We start from the raw sequence: 17,072 nt of genomic DNA on the forward strand, positions 1-17,072 counted from the left end.
GAAGGATTTAACGTGTGGTCAAAAAATGTTTGGTGCAAGACCAGTATGTTAGAAAAAAGCTTTCATTTCTGGTCCTTATCACAAAAAAAGGTGTTTAGAAACCTCTGCTAAACCTTAAGCACATCAATATATATTACACCACATTTATTGTGAGTGACTTGTGTGCTGGTCATGCTTAATTACTTGCCTTGGTTCCTTACTGCCGTTCAGAAGATACATGCATCCATTTATCCATACATCAAGCATGCAGGAAGCTGTTTATCAGTTTTTGATGCATAATGATGGAAAACCATTACCAGTTGAAAATGCTTCACTGGGCATATTTGCAGAATGTTTTTTGCAATAGTGGCTCTTCATTGTTAATGAAGTATAAAGCTCCTGGGGGAAAATTCTCAGTAAGGGAAGTGGTGGGGTGCATTTGCAGAGATGGTAGCACCCTCCTGCCCCTGCTTTTTGTGGCTAGTAAGTGCAATTGGCTTTCTGCATGGTGACATTACTGTGCAGCAAGGGAGTGTGTGAATTTAGGATGGCTTCAGTGTTCCACGTTAACACTGCAGCACCCAGGGAGGCAGGAGTATCAACAGGGGTGTAATGATGAGGTTTCAGACTAGATATAAGGAAGAATTTTTTTACGATGAGGGTGGTGAGACACTGGCACAGGTTGCCCAGAGAGGTGGTCGATGCCCCATCCCTGGAAACATTCAAGGTCGGGTTGGATGGGGCTCTGAGCAACCTGATCTGGTTGAAGATGTCCCTGCCCATGGCAGGGGGATTGGACTAGACGACCTTTAAAGGTCCCTTCCAACCCAAACTATTCTATGATTCTATGAAGTTGAATGGATTACCTCTTGCACATTAACATATTTGCTCAGCAAGACAATACAAAGTAGTGAGTGCACTCAAAATTTGCATCTTAATTCACTTTGCAGGAACCTCCAGGTATAGAAAAGTGGTAGCATCACCAGCCTTTTTATGTTTAGCTGGATGTTTGGCAGTGGAACTGCAAGAGGGTTTGATAAGGTTACTATCTCTGTATTTGTAATCCTACAGGATTCTTTTTTGCTGAGCAAGGTAGAACTCCTGGTTAGATGAACCAGTTGCTTGGTTATTCTTGGTTATTCTACAGCAGAAAGAAGCTGTACTGCGACACTAACCTGAGTGTTGGGAGAATAACGGTAACTTGTGGTCCTGTGTCAGGCTGACTTCTCCACCAAAAGGTGGTTGCTGCAGCAAACAGCCAGAACCGCAACTCGTTGCCTCTTCCAGAAGGCTGGCTGCTGATCTGATTCCTGTGGACAGAACCTCAGGCTTCTGCTCTGAAGATCTGCTGTGGCCTTCTCCCTTGCTGGTGTTTGACCCAGGGGACCATCACTCAGCAGGGATGCAGATTTGAGACGAGTAAATTCTTCAGACAGGTGGAGTTTTGAAGGCTTTAAGATCAGTATTATTTCTTGAAATGACTGCAGTACAGTTTTGCTCTAAGGAAATTTATCTTCATTTTTGATGCCCAAACTGGTGCAATTTGGGCAGAGCCGGCTTCGGTGCTAACTTTCCATGCCCAGTGGGGAACGTCCTGTCAGGCTGTGCTCTGTTCTGCTTCGTTGGGCAGTCAGCTAGTCTTTGATTAGAAATCTTTATTACTTTGTAATGAAATTCTCATTTCGAAAGAAAACAAAGTTTTCAAGTCTAAACCAGCCAACTAATTTGTGAGTACTTCCAATTGGCTTTGTCCAAAGTGAGATTCAAAACTTGAAGAATTAAAGTCTCAGCCCTTCCATGCAGCACCAAATACTAGTCCAACCAGGGAGGATAAATAATGCCAGCAAATGGTGTCTCTTGTGAGCCTTTGTGTGTTTTCCTTAATAATTGTCAGCTTTAGTTCATCAAAAATAATTTTGCACTTGGCTTCCCTGATTTTTAGTTAGTATTTATCATGTAAAACTATAGCCAGGGAACTCTTGGACACTTTGAACAGGAAGCACTGGTAAGTGGTAAACAACCAACTTATTCATGAATACCTCTCTGTTTTTGCATATGTTTGTTTTCTCAAGCTGTAATTACCAGGCATAGTCCTAAATTGTTCTGCTTTTTACCTCCTCTTGCCTTCATAATTTTTTCTATATTTCTCATCTCTCCTGAGAACTCTATTTTTAATGGTTAATTTAAAGGAAACCTCTTGTGTATTATAATGTGTATTCTCATTAGTACACCTAATTGCAAAGAGTACATTACTTTAAAAGAAAATGAACAAGGCCATATTTTTCAGCTCAGTTTCATTTGCACACTTTTTTTGAGCACAAGGAGTTGTGAGTACAGCCAGTAGCAATGTAATACCTGGTATTTGGACAGATTTAGAAAATTGGTTTTGCCTTCAAGTATACAGCCTATTTGTATCCACAGATTTAATCACGAACAGAAGAGCCTTTGTGTAAAGCCAGGTTTTAAAAATCTCAGTTGTCGTGTTGCTGCATATTTTATATTGGGTAAGAAATACTAGTGAGGATGAGTTGGGCTGGAGGAAAAATGTGCTTTATTTGCTCATGTGGGGAGTCAGAGATAGTCAAAGTGGTTTTGTTAAATTCATTTTCTTTAATTTGCTAATGGCTTAACAATGTTTAAATTGACCAACTCTGGTATTTTAAAGTAAATGTTTTTCCCAATGTCTTCATAATCTTTGTGGGGTATTTATTTTTATAGTGTGATTTGCCTTCGTTTTAATCCTCTTCTGTATGGCCAGTTGCAGGGTCTTTCCTGAAAAGAGATATTAAAATTAAGTTTTCTCTTTGAGAGTTTTTATAGGATAACAGGAAATGGCCCAGTGACAGATACCCAGGGAAGCTGTTACAAACATCCATTAAAATTTTGTCAACAGCTTTGATACCCACGACATATATTTATTTTTCAAATATCTTTCCATTATACATTAATATGATGGTCCACTGTAATGGAAGCTGTAATGGTCCACTTGGATTCTCCTCTTGGTCTGTTGGGGTGCGAGGAGGTTAATTGCCCTGACCTTCTCCTTTTCCAGTTTAGCCCTGATTCAACAGTCTGAAAATACAAATTTCTGCTTTTACGCTACTCTTCATTGGCCTGATACATTTTTCCAAGTAGGTGTGACTGTAGGACTGAACCTTGTTCTAGAAAATTATGTGGATTTCTGCACGAAGACTGTGATCTGCACGTTAAACTTCCATGGGTAGTAGAGAGAAGGTAGAAGAAGACAAGACATTAAACTTGTATAAATTATTCCAGCTTAAAAGGGTAGATCCTCAGAAGTATATCCAAAACCCATCAGTTACCGTGACCCAACACACATTGCAGTGACTTGTGCATGTTCTGTCGGTGTTTTACCAGGCTACTGAAAGGAAATTGGTAAAGGAATTGTTTATAATTGAAAACTAAGGTCCTTGCTGTTTCTTTTACCTCTTTTGAAAGTGGGAAGGAAAATAATTTCCTTCCCCCCTGCTGAGTGATAAACTATTTTGTTTGAAATATGTTCTCTCTGTAGCAGAGATCTCACTGTTGCCATCAGAAGAACCGAGTACAGTTGGCAGGGCAGTGTCTCCACCAGGCTGATCCTGGCTGCCATTTCAGTTCAGGCAAAGTCTTCGCAAATAAATAGACATTTTGTTGAGCTTGTTAAATGCATAATGTTCTCAGAATAGCTACTGAGCTACATTATTCTTGTCCAGACTCCCTCCAAAAGTGTTTACCTGTGGAGTTATTCAGGAATATGTATTGTGCAGACTCTTTGTATCTTACTTTCATCCAAATTAACTTTCTGCTGCTTGGAGCTTGTATTTCTGTGTGGACAGGGGAATGTTCACAAGCACTTTAGGCAGCGTAAGCTGTCACTGCCACTAACAGACATAGCTCCTGTCGCTATCCCCAACATAATATTTCTTCTACTTCTTTTCTTGTGCCGGAAAAAAAGCCTTCGTGCAGCATGTGGCAGGCTCGTTCAGGAAGCTGACCCAGCAGAGGAATAAGCTCAGCACAAAAAGCTGATTTTTTGGCTGGATGAGCTCCCTGATTGGGTTCACCATGCAACTCCCTGAACTTGAGTTGGTGGGGAGGGAGCTAGGCTGCCTCTGCTAGTACTTGCCTATGCAACCTGGAGTGTCTGGCATGGTAACTTGACAAAATAATTGTATCTGCTTCTAGAATTCATCTTGTAGTAGGCTGGGTACAGCCTGTTGCAATGTGTATAAAGCATTTTTAGATTCCGTGTCAGATGTTCTCTAGAGAGATGCTATTTCCATCTTTATCCACCTGTTACCAAATGGTTTGCCAACATAAGATGATTTTAAGGACATTCAGCTGGAAAAATCTCCCTCCTCTCCTCCCAGTAGCAAACAAGTAATCCAGAATTTTCATATAATGACCAGGTCAGTGTTGTAAGACATCATACAAGCAAGTGCGCGCTGAATACCCCTAAGCCCATCTGTCCCCAAAACTGCTGAGAGTGGAAGAGGTTTTTTCATCCTCTGGGATCTAAACAAGGATCACTGGGGTTTTTCTGAGGAGTCTGAATCACTTGGTTATCAGAATTGGAGAAGCCCATACATCTGCATCATCTGATTTTCATATGGGCGTAGGAGGCACCTGCTGACTGTCCCAGCTGCGGAGCAGAGTTAGATGGGTTCATAGTGCTTGTTGCTCCACAATTTTTGTGACACTGTGCTCATCTACCTACACTATGTTTTCATGGGTCATGTTGTAAAGATGGTGAAATCTTCTGTGCTATGTTGCATACCTTGCTCGACATGTAATAACCAGTGCAGTTTCCAAAAATCTGCATTCAAGAATACTTGCATTTCAGACAGTAGCATTTATCTTGTTTTGAAAAGATACCTTAATTGCTCAGTGTTAATCTCAGCCTCACTTAACTGACTTTTTCATCATCTCCTGTTCTTTAAATTATCTGAGCCGTGGTGAATAAATACTAAATCCTACCCCATTTATTATGCAGATGATCATATCGTTGTTGCTTGACCACCCTCAGTTCTGCATATATTAGTTCCTTTGTGTAGTGTTTAAATATATTGGTGTGTGTTTATTTCATAGGAAGCAAGAACAGAATCTATTGCCAGACCTTTGGAGATAAATGAGGCTGAGAAGATGATGAAAATTGCCATTGACTGTGTTCTGGTAAGCAAAATGATACTTATTTATTTACAAAATTATCATTCCTCTCCTGCAAGAAGACATAGCTCTTCTAGGGTTAAGAGTGCCAAAGCACACATCACCTTCATCTGACTGGACCAAGTAGTGCTGCACCTGGTTAGTCAATAGCTAATGTTGAATTTCGGTTAATGGCTAATGCCGACTTTGGTCTTTAGGTACCATCAGATGTGTGAACAGAAGTTCATTAAGGCAGAGACCAGTCTGTGATGACTCCTTGTGTCGTGGTCACTGATGATCCTTATGGTTTATTTGGTTGTGTTCAAAGTGTCAATTAACAAGCATGTTAATTGAAACTGATAGCTTCAGTTAGAAGAGTGAATGAAGTGTCGGCACAGTGACGGTTGTGGGCTGGCAGTCAGAAATCACAGCCTGCAGCAGAAAGGGTAAGTGATGTTAGCAGCAGCACCTAGGAGAACGTGTTAAGACTCGCTCTGCTGTCAGACTGTTTAACTGTACAACTGTGTTGGTTCAATATGCAGAAACATTCCTCCAGTTGATGCATCACAGAACTGCGCTTGGCCTCCCTTGGCTTCTCTCTTGGGAGAAAACACATTTTAGTCATATTGCCTGCCTCTGTTAGGAGCTCAGTGGTAGCCCTAGAAGCTCTACAGGAGGGATAAAAATTCGCTAAATCGGCACAGAAATCTACATCCCACCTACACTGTCTAAGCTGTGTAAACTTTGCAGAGTCAGGGCTGCAAGGGGTGTACTTGGTAACTCAAAATATGCTGGTATCTCAAGAGTTGTGAACTTGGGCTCTGGAAGCAGGATGGCTGAACCGGCCAAGGTGTGAGAAGAACTGGCACTGTGCTAATTAGTGCCATGCCAGCGCATGGTTATGGTTCTCATTTCAGAGGGCCTTTTGTCTTGGCAATACTGTCCTTGCTCCTGTGTTTGGGTTCCTGTATTTCTGAACCATTAGCTGCACTCGCAGCCACTGTGCAAGTACGGTAGTTAATTAAATCCTAGTCATTACTGTAAGTTATTTAACTGCAAACTGTATCCAATCCAATTGTATAATTACAAGGAGTGGAGTTTGAGATTTAAACAGCCAATGCATAATCAATAGATACTCCAGGCGATCTTTCTTTATGTTTCTGCTCCTACCTGCAGTCTATATGAGTTCTGAATGTTGATAATATGCATTGCTATTCTAGGCAGAAGTGCTAATAAACTAACAGCAGCATAGTAGAGCAATTGGCTTCTTGGGAAACATCAATAACACGTAGCTCAGCTGGTTTAGTTCTGGACCAGTTAATGAAATGACCTATTACAGCTGAGCAGCACCTAACAGTTACTGCTGGAATTTCAGCAAGTGTGAAGTCCAATCTCTCTCTCTCATTCAAAAGATGCTCGTGGTTTCCTGAGCATGAGCACACTGAATGTACTCAGCTCATTTTAATAAGCTGGAATATTCCCACTTCCCCCTCCTGATTCCTGTAGCACGTGTTGTAATGTTTGGGATGCTTCCCAGATTTTGAAAAGATGGATAAAGCCAGACTTAGAAAAGGATGAAGATATTCAGATAGAGTTAAGGTCTTTATAAAAGTGACCTTTATCTTGAAGAAAAAAAAAAAATTGATGGAAGCCTAAAAATTCTGTAAAATCGTACCAAGAAATAAATGCATTTCTCACCTGTGTTTATTCAGATACTTACACATCGAGAGATGTCTTTATGTATCCTGTCAGATTTTTCTGAGGAGACTTCTTTTCTTCCTATCTTTTACTGCTTTTTCAGTGAGAAGGAAAAATAAAGTTAAAGCCCAGGGCCAGTTGTGGGGTTTTTCCCTTCTTTAAGAATGTCTGGAAAAAAAATCAGGTATTTTAAATTTGTAAATATCCAGTTAGTTCATTATCCTGGCCACAAAGAACTTTTTAACTTTCATTGGTCTGGTCTGGCCAGTTTATGTTCTAGCTCACTGTTATAAAGTTATTTGATAACCTGAGATGTGAGATTATACAGAAGAATGGTCAGCATCTGAAAGATAATTCTAATTATTCCAGTGCAAGCCATGCTTCACCATCCTTCTCTTTTAGGAACAAGTCCAAAAGACTAAAGACATGTTGAATAATGTGGCTTTGGATGAAGCCAATTTGGAAGCCAAGATTGAAAAACGAAAATTGGAACTGGAAAGAAGCCAGAAGAGGCTACAGACTCTACAAAGTGTTCGGTAAAGATTATGAACTGATTATCCACTGCATAAATGAGTGTTAGCGTAAATGATGGAACTGTGCATTGTTAATGCTTAGAGCAGCGAGGAGTGAAGTCTGTAATGAGACTGAGGTGATGGCCTGTGGAAGAGAGAGATTCTCTTCTCTAGAAATGCCCAGTCTGGATTGTAATTGTTCATTTTTCCATTACCATGTATTTGAAATCAGAATTCCAGGGCTGTTAAAGGTGGCCAGAATATTATTTGGTGGGGTTGCTTTATTGCCGCTTGAGCTGTACAAAACGGTCGGGTAGCATGTCTTGTCTTTTCCATTGTCATTAGACATAGATGGTGTCAGGTAGTTCTCCTGAAAATGGCAACTGGTGCAAACATTCCCTCTTTTCCCAGAGGCTTCTAGCATTCTCAGCCCCCAATAAAAAAGTTCATTATGCATCTCTTGTTAGGATCGGTTCCTCTAGGTAGTGATACAGCCTGCCATAAAATCAAGATGTTCCGATTCACAGTTTAGGTTGATTTCTTGCCCTTAATTAAACTGCAGGTTTATACAATCTACAAGATCGTGCTCTGTTTTTGACCTCATATAAAAAAAAAAAAGGAAATATTAGAAAAATGAGTGGTGGAAGGAATGACATTGATTCATACCTATGTTTTGATCAGTAACACTCTGAAGGAAGTGTATTGGGTAGATGTGAAGCATCAAACAGCAGTAGTGTTCTTTGGGACGCAACAGTTGGCTCTGTAATATAAGGACATCATCACCTATTGGTATCAAGTCTAGTTGTGCTTGTAACAACACAGCACAGTTTTGTAGCAAATAAGTCTCCAGCAAGGTAGGTGACTTACCAGCCATGCTGCAAGCTAGTTTTCTGGAATCATGGAACAGCAGGATAATTGACTTAGATTTGTCTGCCAGAGGGGCCAAAATGCTGCCTATCTGCCTGTTTGGAAGGGAATGGTAGTGGGTACACAAAAACCTGTCCTTTGCTATATATAATTTTTGCAGGATAGGTTAGTGGGGTTTTTTGTCTTATGCTTTTAGTCTCTGAAGTAGTGTGGAACCTTAAAAATAAAAGGTCCTTTTAGGTTGGTTTAGTAGACATGGAAAGGTAGCTGCAAACCCAGAATTCCGCATGTACAGGTCAATATTTCACCGAGTAGTTTGTGCTTGTTCTCTCCAGTCCTGCTTTTATGGATGAGTATGAGAAGATTGAGGAGCAACTGCAGAAACAATACAGTAGTTATCTAGAAAAGTTCCGTAATCTGACCTACATGGAGCAGCTCCTGGATGATCATCGACGGACAGAGCAAGAGATGTTTGAGGTAAGACAGCTTAGAAATGCTCAGCAAGACTGTGTATCCTGTAGTTCTTGGCTTTATAACAGAAAATGTTTTAATACCCCTTTGTCAAAGCAGCACATTACTAGTTGTAGAGCCAGCTCTGAGTGACTGACAGTTTACTGGCAATCCAGTAAGTGTGACTGCTCTTGGACAAGCGTGATAATACAGCTTTATTTTTTGAGTTAGTGAAGTTAAACCAGTGTAGTGATGTCCCTTTCCAGTCTCTAACTCCGCCTGACTTGTTTTCAGTTGATGGTTTTTGTTCATGAAGAATGTTTTCAGCATTTCTAATCTTCCTTTTGCTACATACAATGTATGTGCTAAGAGTTATTAGGTGCTTATTTTTATCATCTGCCAACAACTGATGTGTAAGGATTTCTCAGCACAAGGCTCTTCAATTTCCTCATAGTAGTCCTCTTCAGTGAAAACAGCAAAGAGTATCAGTGAAAAGATCAGATATGTTGGAATCCCCTCTCACATAGAGTTCAGTTTTGTTTGGCAGAAATTCTATTTTCTGTTGACTTGCTGAGTTGCATCAGTTTAGTGCAATTCTCTATTTTGTAACCTGCTGTATAATCTGCATCTGTAACTCATCTTGCACCATACTTTTCTTCAGGTGTTTATTGGACTGCAGCACTTTCATCCGACCTTTCATTCAGCTTCCTGTAGCTTCATGTTTTACTTGTTTGGCTTTTCATCCTTCTCACAGTCATTACCCAGTGTATCTTCTGTTCTTCACTGAAAACGTGTTTAAGTGAATGGTCTCCCCTTGGACTTTAATACTGGTGGGTGTGCTGTACCTTGAGTAACCAGTGCTTCCTCTTTCTGGATCATCCTATCTTTCATATGCAGATCATGTTTTATTTTGTCAACACAATTTATTCTTGTTCCTGGCAGAAATATGGAAGAGCTGTGCATAATGTTCCTTCTATCTGGCTAAGACTGCATGTTTTGCTTTTGCCATGTCTGTATGTGTCTACTGATGTGAAAACAAAGTAGTTTGACCCTAAGTGTTTAGTCTTCTCCTTTAAAGAATTCATACCTGTATTTAGTTATAGTAAAATTTTGTGACCTGTGCTTAGGCTGCAAATAAGGCTCAGTAACTTTGCAGTCCCCTTCCTCCTATAATCTGTCTCTCTTGCATCTGTGAGATATCCTTTTAGAGAGCCTTGCCATTCTATAGAACTGGTTGTGCCGAGAAGCCTCCCCTTTGATGATCACCTGAACTCTCTTCCTGTGTGTCTAAGCCGCACAGTACAATGTACAAGGGGCTTCATAACCAGGCTTCAGGCTGTTCTGCAGTCTGGAGAAAATATGGTAACTTCCATCACCTTTTGGACATAGGAAAAGGCATGCTGTATTCTGTTGAGAAGTCTCAAATATTTTGCTGCGTTATTTGCTTGAAGGATAAAATAATCCGTCTTTTAAAAGATAACATGGGCATTTGACAACTTGTTCATCATTGTGAACCAATTTCCCATTAACCTCTCTTTTTATAAGCACTGTCTCTGTAGATGTTATTTCACATATTTCTAATCTGTAGTCAGCTTGGTATTTTTATGTGTCTTGTTTTATGATGTTCTAGTTCTTCCCCATATCTTTGGCCAACAAAAAAAGTCCTCAATTAAATCATAATCTTGCAATGAAGCCTAAAATCTGATTTTTCCCTTCTGTTCAAATGCCATTGAAACTTAATACCAAAAGTAGAAATGTTTTGAACTGATCTACCTGAAACTGTTTATAAATTCATGCACAGAAGTTAGTAATAAGTTGGCGTACAGCTCTTCAGGGGACTTTTGTTAAAAGATAATAAGACAAAGAAAAAGCCTTTGTCATTCAGGCTGTGCCCGTGCTTAGAATATGGAGAGCACTTTTTATTTTCATTTTTCTTCTTCTTTCTCTGAGACACCCGGAAATCTACCCATATGGTTTGGCTTTTCATTTACTAGGGTAAACAGGTAACAATGCTTCAGCGTTGTGCAGAATTAGAGTATAAAAGCTTGTGACAAAAAGATGTGGTTTTTCTCTGCACACTTCTATCACTTGTTGTATGCAGTATGCATGAGCAGGCCTAAGAACCGGAAACCTCTTTAAGAAGTGTTTCATGCTAAAAGCAAAATGCCATCAGGTCTTCTGCATTTGGAATGTGTTCTTGCCATGCCTGGTGTTCTGTACTTGGGTGTCTCTAACTAGGACCTCAAGTGATCGAGTTACTTGTGCTGAAGCCTGTATCTGTTAAATACATTGTGTTAGCTTAAACCAGCATGAAGTTTACCTGAATAGTCTAGTTCTATAGCTTGAACTTAAGCCTGAAAGTAGCCTGAGATTAATTCATTTCACTTCCTGTATATTAGTCTGTTAAATCTTTTCACTAGGGAGTATTTGGGAAGACCAAAATAAAAAGGGGGAAAAATGGTACATTTGACAGTTGTTTTTCAGAACTGGAGAGAGGAGCATGGGGATCAAGAACAGAAAATTGGAGTATCTAAAAATACTTTGAATATTTAAAGGATGAGACACTAACCATCTCTGTGTAGGCAGCAATACAGTGCCTCAAGCAGCCATGATTGCTTTGTTGAAGAAGCTGTTGCTTTGGTAGAAGAGGAGGCTATGCGTGTGTCTCTTTTACAGCCAGATTTTCAGGAGGGCTGGAGTCCGAACTATTATTTGAAGTCATTATGAGATGTTAGTGCTCAAAATCAGGCTCCAAGACTTGGTAACTGAAAGAGGATGAGGAACCTGGGTCCCAACTAAACCAAGAGACTTGCTTGTGCACTCCTATTTCCAAACCAGTGGGGGAACTTCTTTATTTTTTATTTTAAAAAGATGATGCACTCTTTAATCCATTTCAGATTAGTCTTTTGCCAACCTGGAACACCAGGGTATTTCTCTCATTTCTTCTGTCAGTCTTGATCTGCTTTTCAGGTGCTGTTTTATCGCCTTTGGGCTACTTGTTGGTGAAGCAAAACTGTGTGTCGTTTATTACATGCTTGAAAAAAAAGTAGTTTGCTCCAAAATGATGCTGCATGTGGTCCTAAAGCTTATAATCTCGTGTCATTTTCAGAATTAACAGAGGAAAAAGTAACGAGGATAATTACATTTAATCCATTTTAACACACACTCTCTCCAACTGTCAAAAAACACTGAAAATTATGTTGATTTGTTTTTCAACCCTGATTTGTCTTTTGTTCCACCACATAAATCTTAATTATCTTCTGTAGTAGAAGTGAGAGTCAATTCTTTTATCATCACTGTGTATTTTGTTAGCCTGCCAGAAAAAAGCAACAGCAACTTAATTAGATTAAGCCAGCACTCCATGTGCTGTTCAGTACTGAGGACTGATTCCTGGACCCCTTTCCTTGACTAGGCGCATGATTTTAGGAGGAATTTTTGTTCTGATTGAGAGACTTGCTGAATAATGAGACTAATCTCTAGTGCACTTAGACTCAAAGCTGTTTTGGTACCCTGCTGACGTTGCACAGCTAATGACCTGGGCCAGAGTGCATTTCCTAATTAGAAAAGTGATTTAAAGATTGTACCCAAGCACACAATTTTAATTAAGTGACATTGACCAGTTGAAGCACTCCAGCCTCTCCAGACTGCAGTGCTGGTCGTTTGTGTGGATTTTTTTGGTTTGTTCTTTCAAGTGGTAGATGTACAGTTGCATGAAGAGGAGCGCTCTGTAGCTCCTGTTGTTGTCATGAGTTTCCTGTTCCCTTTGCCTCCCGGTGTCCGTAATAATACGGAGCGATGGTTGGAGAGCAATCGGCGGGAGTCTCCTGCCAGGCACTGGACTGAGAAATCTCTCTCTGTTAAAAGAAACTTAAAGGGTCGGTGTTGAATCTGAACCAAATGAATTGCCAGAAGTGAACAGTTAATTGATGATGAAATTACCACCTGCAGAACACCTGCCCGTTTGATGTGGAAGCCCTTTGAAATGTATGAAAAATACAAAATTCTTTGTCTGTTATCAACTCTCATTTGTGGAGATGTCAGAAGTCCTCACATGACTCTTCCTTTGAGTGATTTTCTCACAGTTATTGACAAACTGTCATGCACTACTTATTATTGGATCCGAGGAATTTAAATAAGGTCTTTTGTCTTTGCAGTTTCCTTAGCCTTTTTCACTTTCAGCCACCTCTTTTATTTTGTTTCTGTTCTTTTGTGCTGCTTGTGGAATTAATCCATCTTCTTGCATTTCTGTGCAGAAGCAGGGATTTATATGCCATGTCTCCTCAAAGATTTGTTCTTATTTTTCTATTTTGTAAAAGGATTCAGCACACTTCATTAATTTTTGTCCTGTTTTTAAGATGAAATTGTTTCTGATGTTTAGACATGAAGGCTGTTAGAACTTTGGCTGCTCTAAAAATCAAAGCTTCAGGGGTTTTCAGATTTAGGGACTGAAATTTTCTGTGGACTATAAATAAATGCCTCTCTTTTAAAGGACAACACAGACTAATACAGTTCAAAAAGGCGTTTTTGAAACTAGCTTGTGCAATGCCAGAATAACTTGGTAATATCCTTTAGCATTTGCCTTTTCTCTAGACAGAATATGCTTATTCTTTCTTGTGCTTCTCAGAGGACATCCCTGAAGTACTTTTCTTCTTCAGCTACTTTCTCCTAAGGTATCTAAGGCTGCTTTTGTGCTGGTGCTGTGAAATCTTGACTAAGGAATACCATGAAGTGGTGGACACGTGGAAGAGGATGTTCTAAGCCATTCAGTCTTGATCTTTGGTTTGGGATTGCTTAAACCATTTTTCTTTTCATCATTATGATATTACTATCAGTAAGCAGTCCATCATGATTAAGCAGGGAAAAGGCAAATAAACAGACTGTATTGTGACTTTCCCTTTGCAACCCACCCTCCCCAAATAAAATCCCCTCTTCATTAAACTAATGTTTTTTTTATCAGAGCTCCATACCTGAAGCAGATGCTTTATTCTGAATATCCACATAATAGGGATATCTGAGTTCTGCTGCACTCTGAGATACTCCTTGGTTCTGCTGCTTTTCATGTCTTTTTGCATTGAGCTATCCCATTTGAAATATTAAATCTAGACATTCCCTTTGCGATGTCTGCTTACTGAAATAGCCAGACAGAAGGTTAATATGAAAAGCGGTTGGTTACAGTCTTTAATCTTCTAGCTAATGTACATTTGAATTATGACTGTGTGGTAACATTTTTATAGGTACCAGGAGAGCACTCCTGGTCCAGTGTTGCTGAATTATATTGAATGTCAGATGTAAAAGTAAGCACAGGCTTCTTAATTGTTGATTGCTTTTATTTTGGCATTTATTCCAGTGTACGAGTATGACAGTATTGGTGCACTGAGACACACAAATCCCGTAATGGAGAAATGTGGAAAAAAATAGAGGAGGAGGAAGGGAATGCACAGGGAGAGTGTAGGGGCAATGGAGCATAGGAGAAAAGGACAGAGGAAATTGCTGGCCTCAGAAATGATGGTCACACAAAAGGAGAAGATGGAGATAGAGAAAAGGTGGGAGGGCATGTGAAGAGCATGTTAGAAAAGATGGAAGTGTTGCTGTGTGCATTCATTCCAATGAAACAAAAATCTGCAATCCCCTACCAATACCATGGCAACTAGATCTAGACTCTCAAAGGTACCTCTAAGTGCCCTGAAGAAGTTGTGTGCATACCTGCTCCTGTCTCCCATTAAAAACTGTAGGAAAACTTTTTGGGAAATGAAAACAATTGCGATCAGCTCAATTGATCTCAATCAGATCCATCAGCTCGGTGCTTGAAGATCCACGTATTTGTCAAGATTATCTTGACATCTGATGTGCCAGATGGGTGAACAAGCTTGCCTTAGGATCCCAAATTTGGGCTCATTTGACTCACAGCTTCGAGTTCTTCATGTCTGACAGACTCTAGAACTTACTTTTTCACAGACCTAGAGCTCAAACAAGAATTGATTAAAACTCTAATCATCACTTGTAAGTTTTTCTGACCAATGGAAACATCCATATGCTGCCTTCAGCAACCCATGAACTCCTTTGCAGAAGAGATAAAGAGGTTCCTTGCATGTCAGGGCTTCTTGCTATGCCTAGATATGAAGCCCCTACACAGGCTACTCAGTCTAGTTCTTTCTTGCTGCTGTTGTAAAACTGTGCTAATTCTGTTATATATGAAATACTCTGCAGTTGGGAAAGGAACACGAGAGAGCATCAACTAAGTTTTGCAATGTATTAAGTCAGGGTGAGTTTCTCTGTCTTGCCAGCAATTGCTTCTGTGAAGTGTGAGATGTAGTGGCTCTCATTGATAGTGTAGCTTGGAAATCCGTGAAGGATTTTCATGAATAGAAACTTTCAGTTCTTAAGTTGTCTCACTGAATTTCTTCTGCAGTGACTCCACTCCAGAAGAAACATTGCATGAAAACAGTGTCTTTAAGGCATTCTGAATGTACTGCCTTTTAGGGTTTAATTATTCTCTTTATCCAGTTTTATTTGGTAAGAAGATAGAATAAGTGGATTGTTCATATTACAGTCTTTCTGCCTTTCCTGTCGGCCTGCATTATGCTTTTGAATATTCACAAGTACTTTAGATGTGTGAATTATGTAACAGAAATCTAGCTTGAAATTCACTCAAAGTAGGAGACAATCAGATCACTTGAAGCAACACTGATCAAGCAGATCAGGTTTGGTTTTTCCCCCTCAGAGATCAATACATAAAAATCATTACGAGAAACCTTTTACGAGGTGATTAAAAACTAAGGAATTGGTTGAAAGAAAAAAAGGTAAAATAACTCTTATTTTGGGACTGATGTTTTGCAAGTGATTTGCACCAAATGACGTAAGTAGTGTAATGTTAATGTTAAAATGTTAAAATGAGGTATGTGAAATTTAGGAGGTTTATGCTCTGCTACTGCACAAGGTACTTAGAGAAAAGCAGCTGTGAGACTAGCATTTTGACTTGCCCAAGCATGTGTAATCTCATAATGTGAAAAACCATAAGGTTTGATTTTTAAATGTTAAATAGTATCATAGTCTTCAGTTTTCTAGCTGTGTAGAAACAATTTCTGATTCAATTCTGTGAAACATATGAAAATAAAACACTATGTACGTATGAACAGTAGACCTCTAGGATAGGTGTTTTGGCACAACCCTTGTGCACCACCCACCTAGCGCACGGGCTGGCAGTGTGAGTTACTGCACCTTGCGCAGTCATCGCCTTCTCCTCTGAGAGCTCCAGAATACTGTCGGGATTCTTTGAGATGGTTCTGATATTGAGATGCCAGTGGGCCAAATTGTGAGCCATACCATTTCAGAAGCATTGCAGCAGGGTCAAACATCAGGACTAAGGAAAGTAAGAAATCCTAGGGCAAACAGTACACCTTTCTGCCCAGGGACTATGGGTTGTATTTGTTTTGCTAGAATTCCATTTACATTCTTATTCGGGCTTATTTTGAGCACAAGGTAGTGCTGAAATCAATGGGAACCTCCATTTTAGGCCACTAGACTCTCTGAGAGCCTGCTTTTTTTAAAATTTCTTGGCCTGGAGAGCTATATGCCTGTTTCCTACTCAAGCTTTGGTGCATCTTCGAGAGGACTGATCAGAAACCTGACTTGATCAGAGCCTAGCCTGTTAAGCAGGGTCTAACTCACTTTGGCAGTGCTGCATTCACTTTAAATACCTGGTGGTGGCCGTCTTTTTACAAAAAACAAGGAGTTCATCCTACATCTCGGTTCCTCCTCAACCACAAGGATTTTTAAACCAACAGCTCCTGTTTCTTAATCTGTAGAGTAGGCTGGAATGAAGCTATCCTGTGTCCCTACTACTTAAGCTGGGTGATTATGTGGGGAAGAACACAGAATTATTGAAACTGGAGAAGAAGGATGTGTAAGGTGAAACCTGATGTTGTTGTAGATCATTGCTTGCCCAGCGAGTATTACCTACTCGTTTTGTGTTAAAGAATCATAGCCTGATGCATGTGAACAGCCCTAGAAACGGTGCTTGCCATTCCCTTTTAAGAGAAAGATTTGTCTGCATCATTTACTTTCTTCTTCTCTAATCTACCACAATGAGATATTTAAAAATAGTTTTATCCCGGTCTTCTAAGCTAGTCGCTAGAGCGCGGTCCAGGTGAGCAGGAACTAGGAGTGCAAATGTTTTCAAGCTGGAGAAATCATAAAAACCAGGTCTCTAATTCCTGTGCTAGGGCTCTAGCAACTGTTAGAGAGAGGCTTGAGGGTGCTGCCTCTTAATTTGGGATCTCACTGGTGGGAAATAAGGAAAAAACCTGAAGTGTGTGTCTGCCACCTGTAGAAGAGATTCTCTGCTATAAGAAACATGGGCTGTATTGGAGCTAATTGACCTCAAGATGGAAGGCAGCAGATTCCGTTATCAATTCCTGG

The 17,072-nt window shown here is 40.0% G+C and overlaps 1 protein-coding gene across 2 annotated transcripts in view; it reads left to right on the forward strand.

The window, feature by feature from the left end:
- Positions 1-17,072, forward strand: part of CLUAP1 (clusterin associated protein 1) — a 71,760-nt gene that overhangs the window by 16,382 nt on the left and 38,306 nt on the right. For both annotated transcript variants that reach the window (XM_075165910.1, XM_075165911.1), the window contains exons 6-8: positions 5,071-5,154; positions 7,228-7,361; positions 8,540-8,681. In XM_075165910.1, coding sequence (XP_075022011.1) covers positions 5,071-5,154; positions 7,228-7,361; positions 8,540-8,681 — 360 coding nt within the window. The remainder of the gene's footprint in view (positions 1-5,070; positions 5,155-7,227; positions 7,362-8,539; positions 8,682-17,072) is intronic.

The sequence above is a fragment of the Calonectris borealis genome, chromosome 16 (genome assembly GCF_964195595.1).
Source record: "Calonectris borealis chromosome 16, bCalBor7.hap1.2, whole genome shotgun sequence".
Classification (NCBI taxonomy): Eukaryota; Metazoa; Chordata; class Aves; order Procellariiformes; family Procellariidae; genus Calonectris; species Calonectris borealis.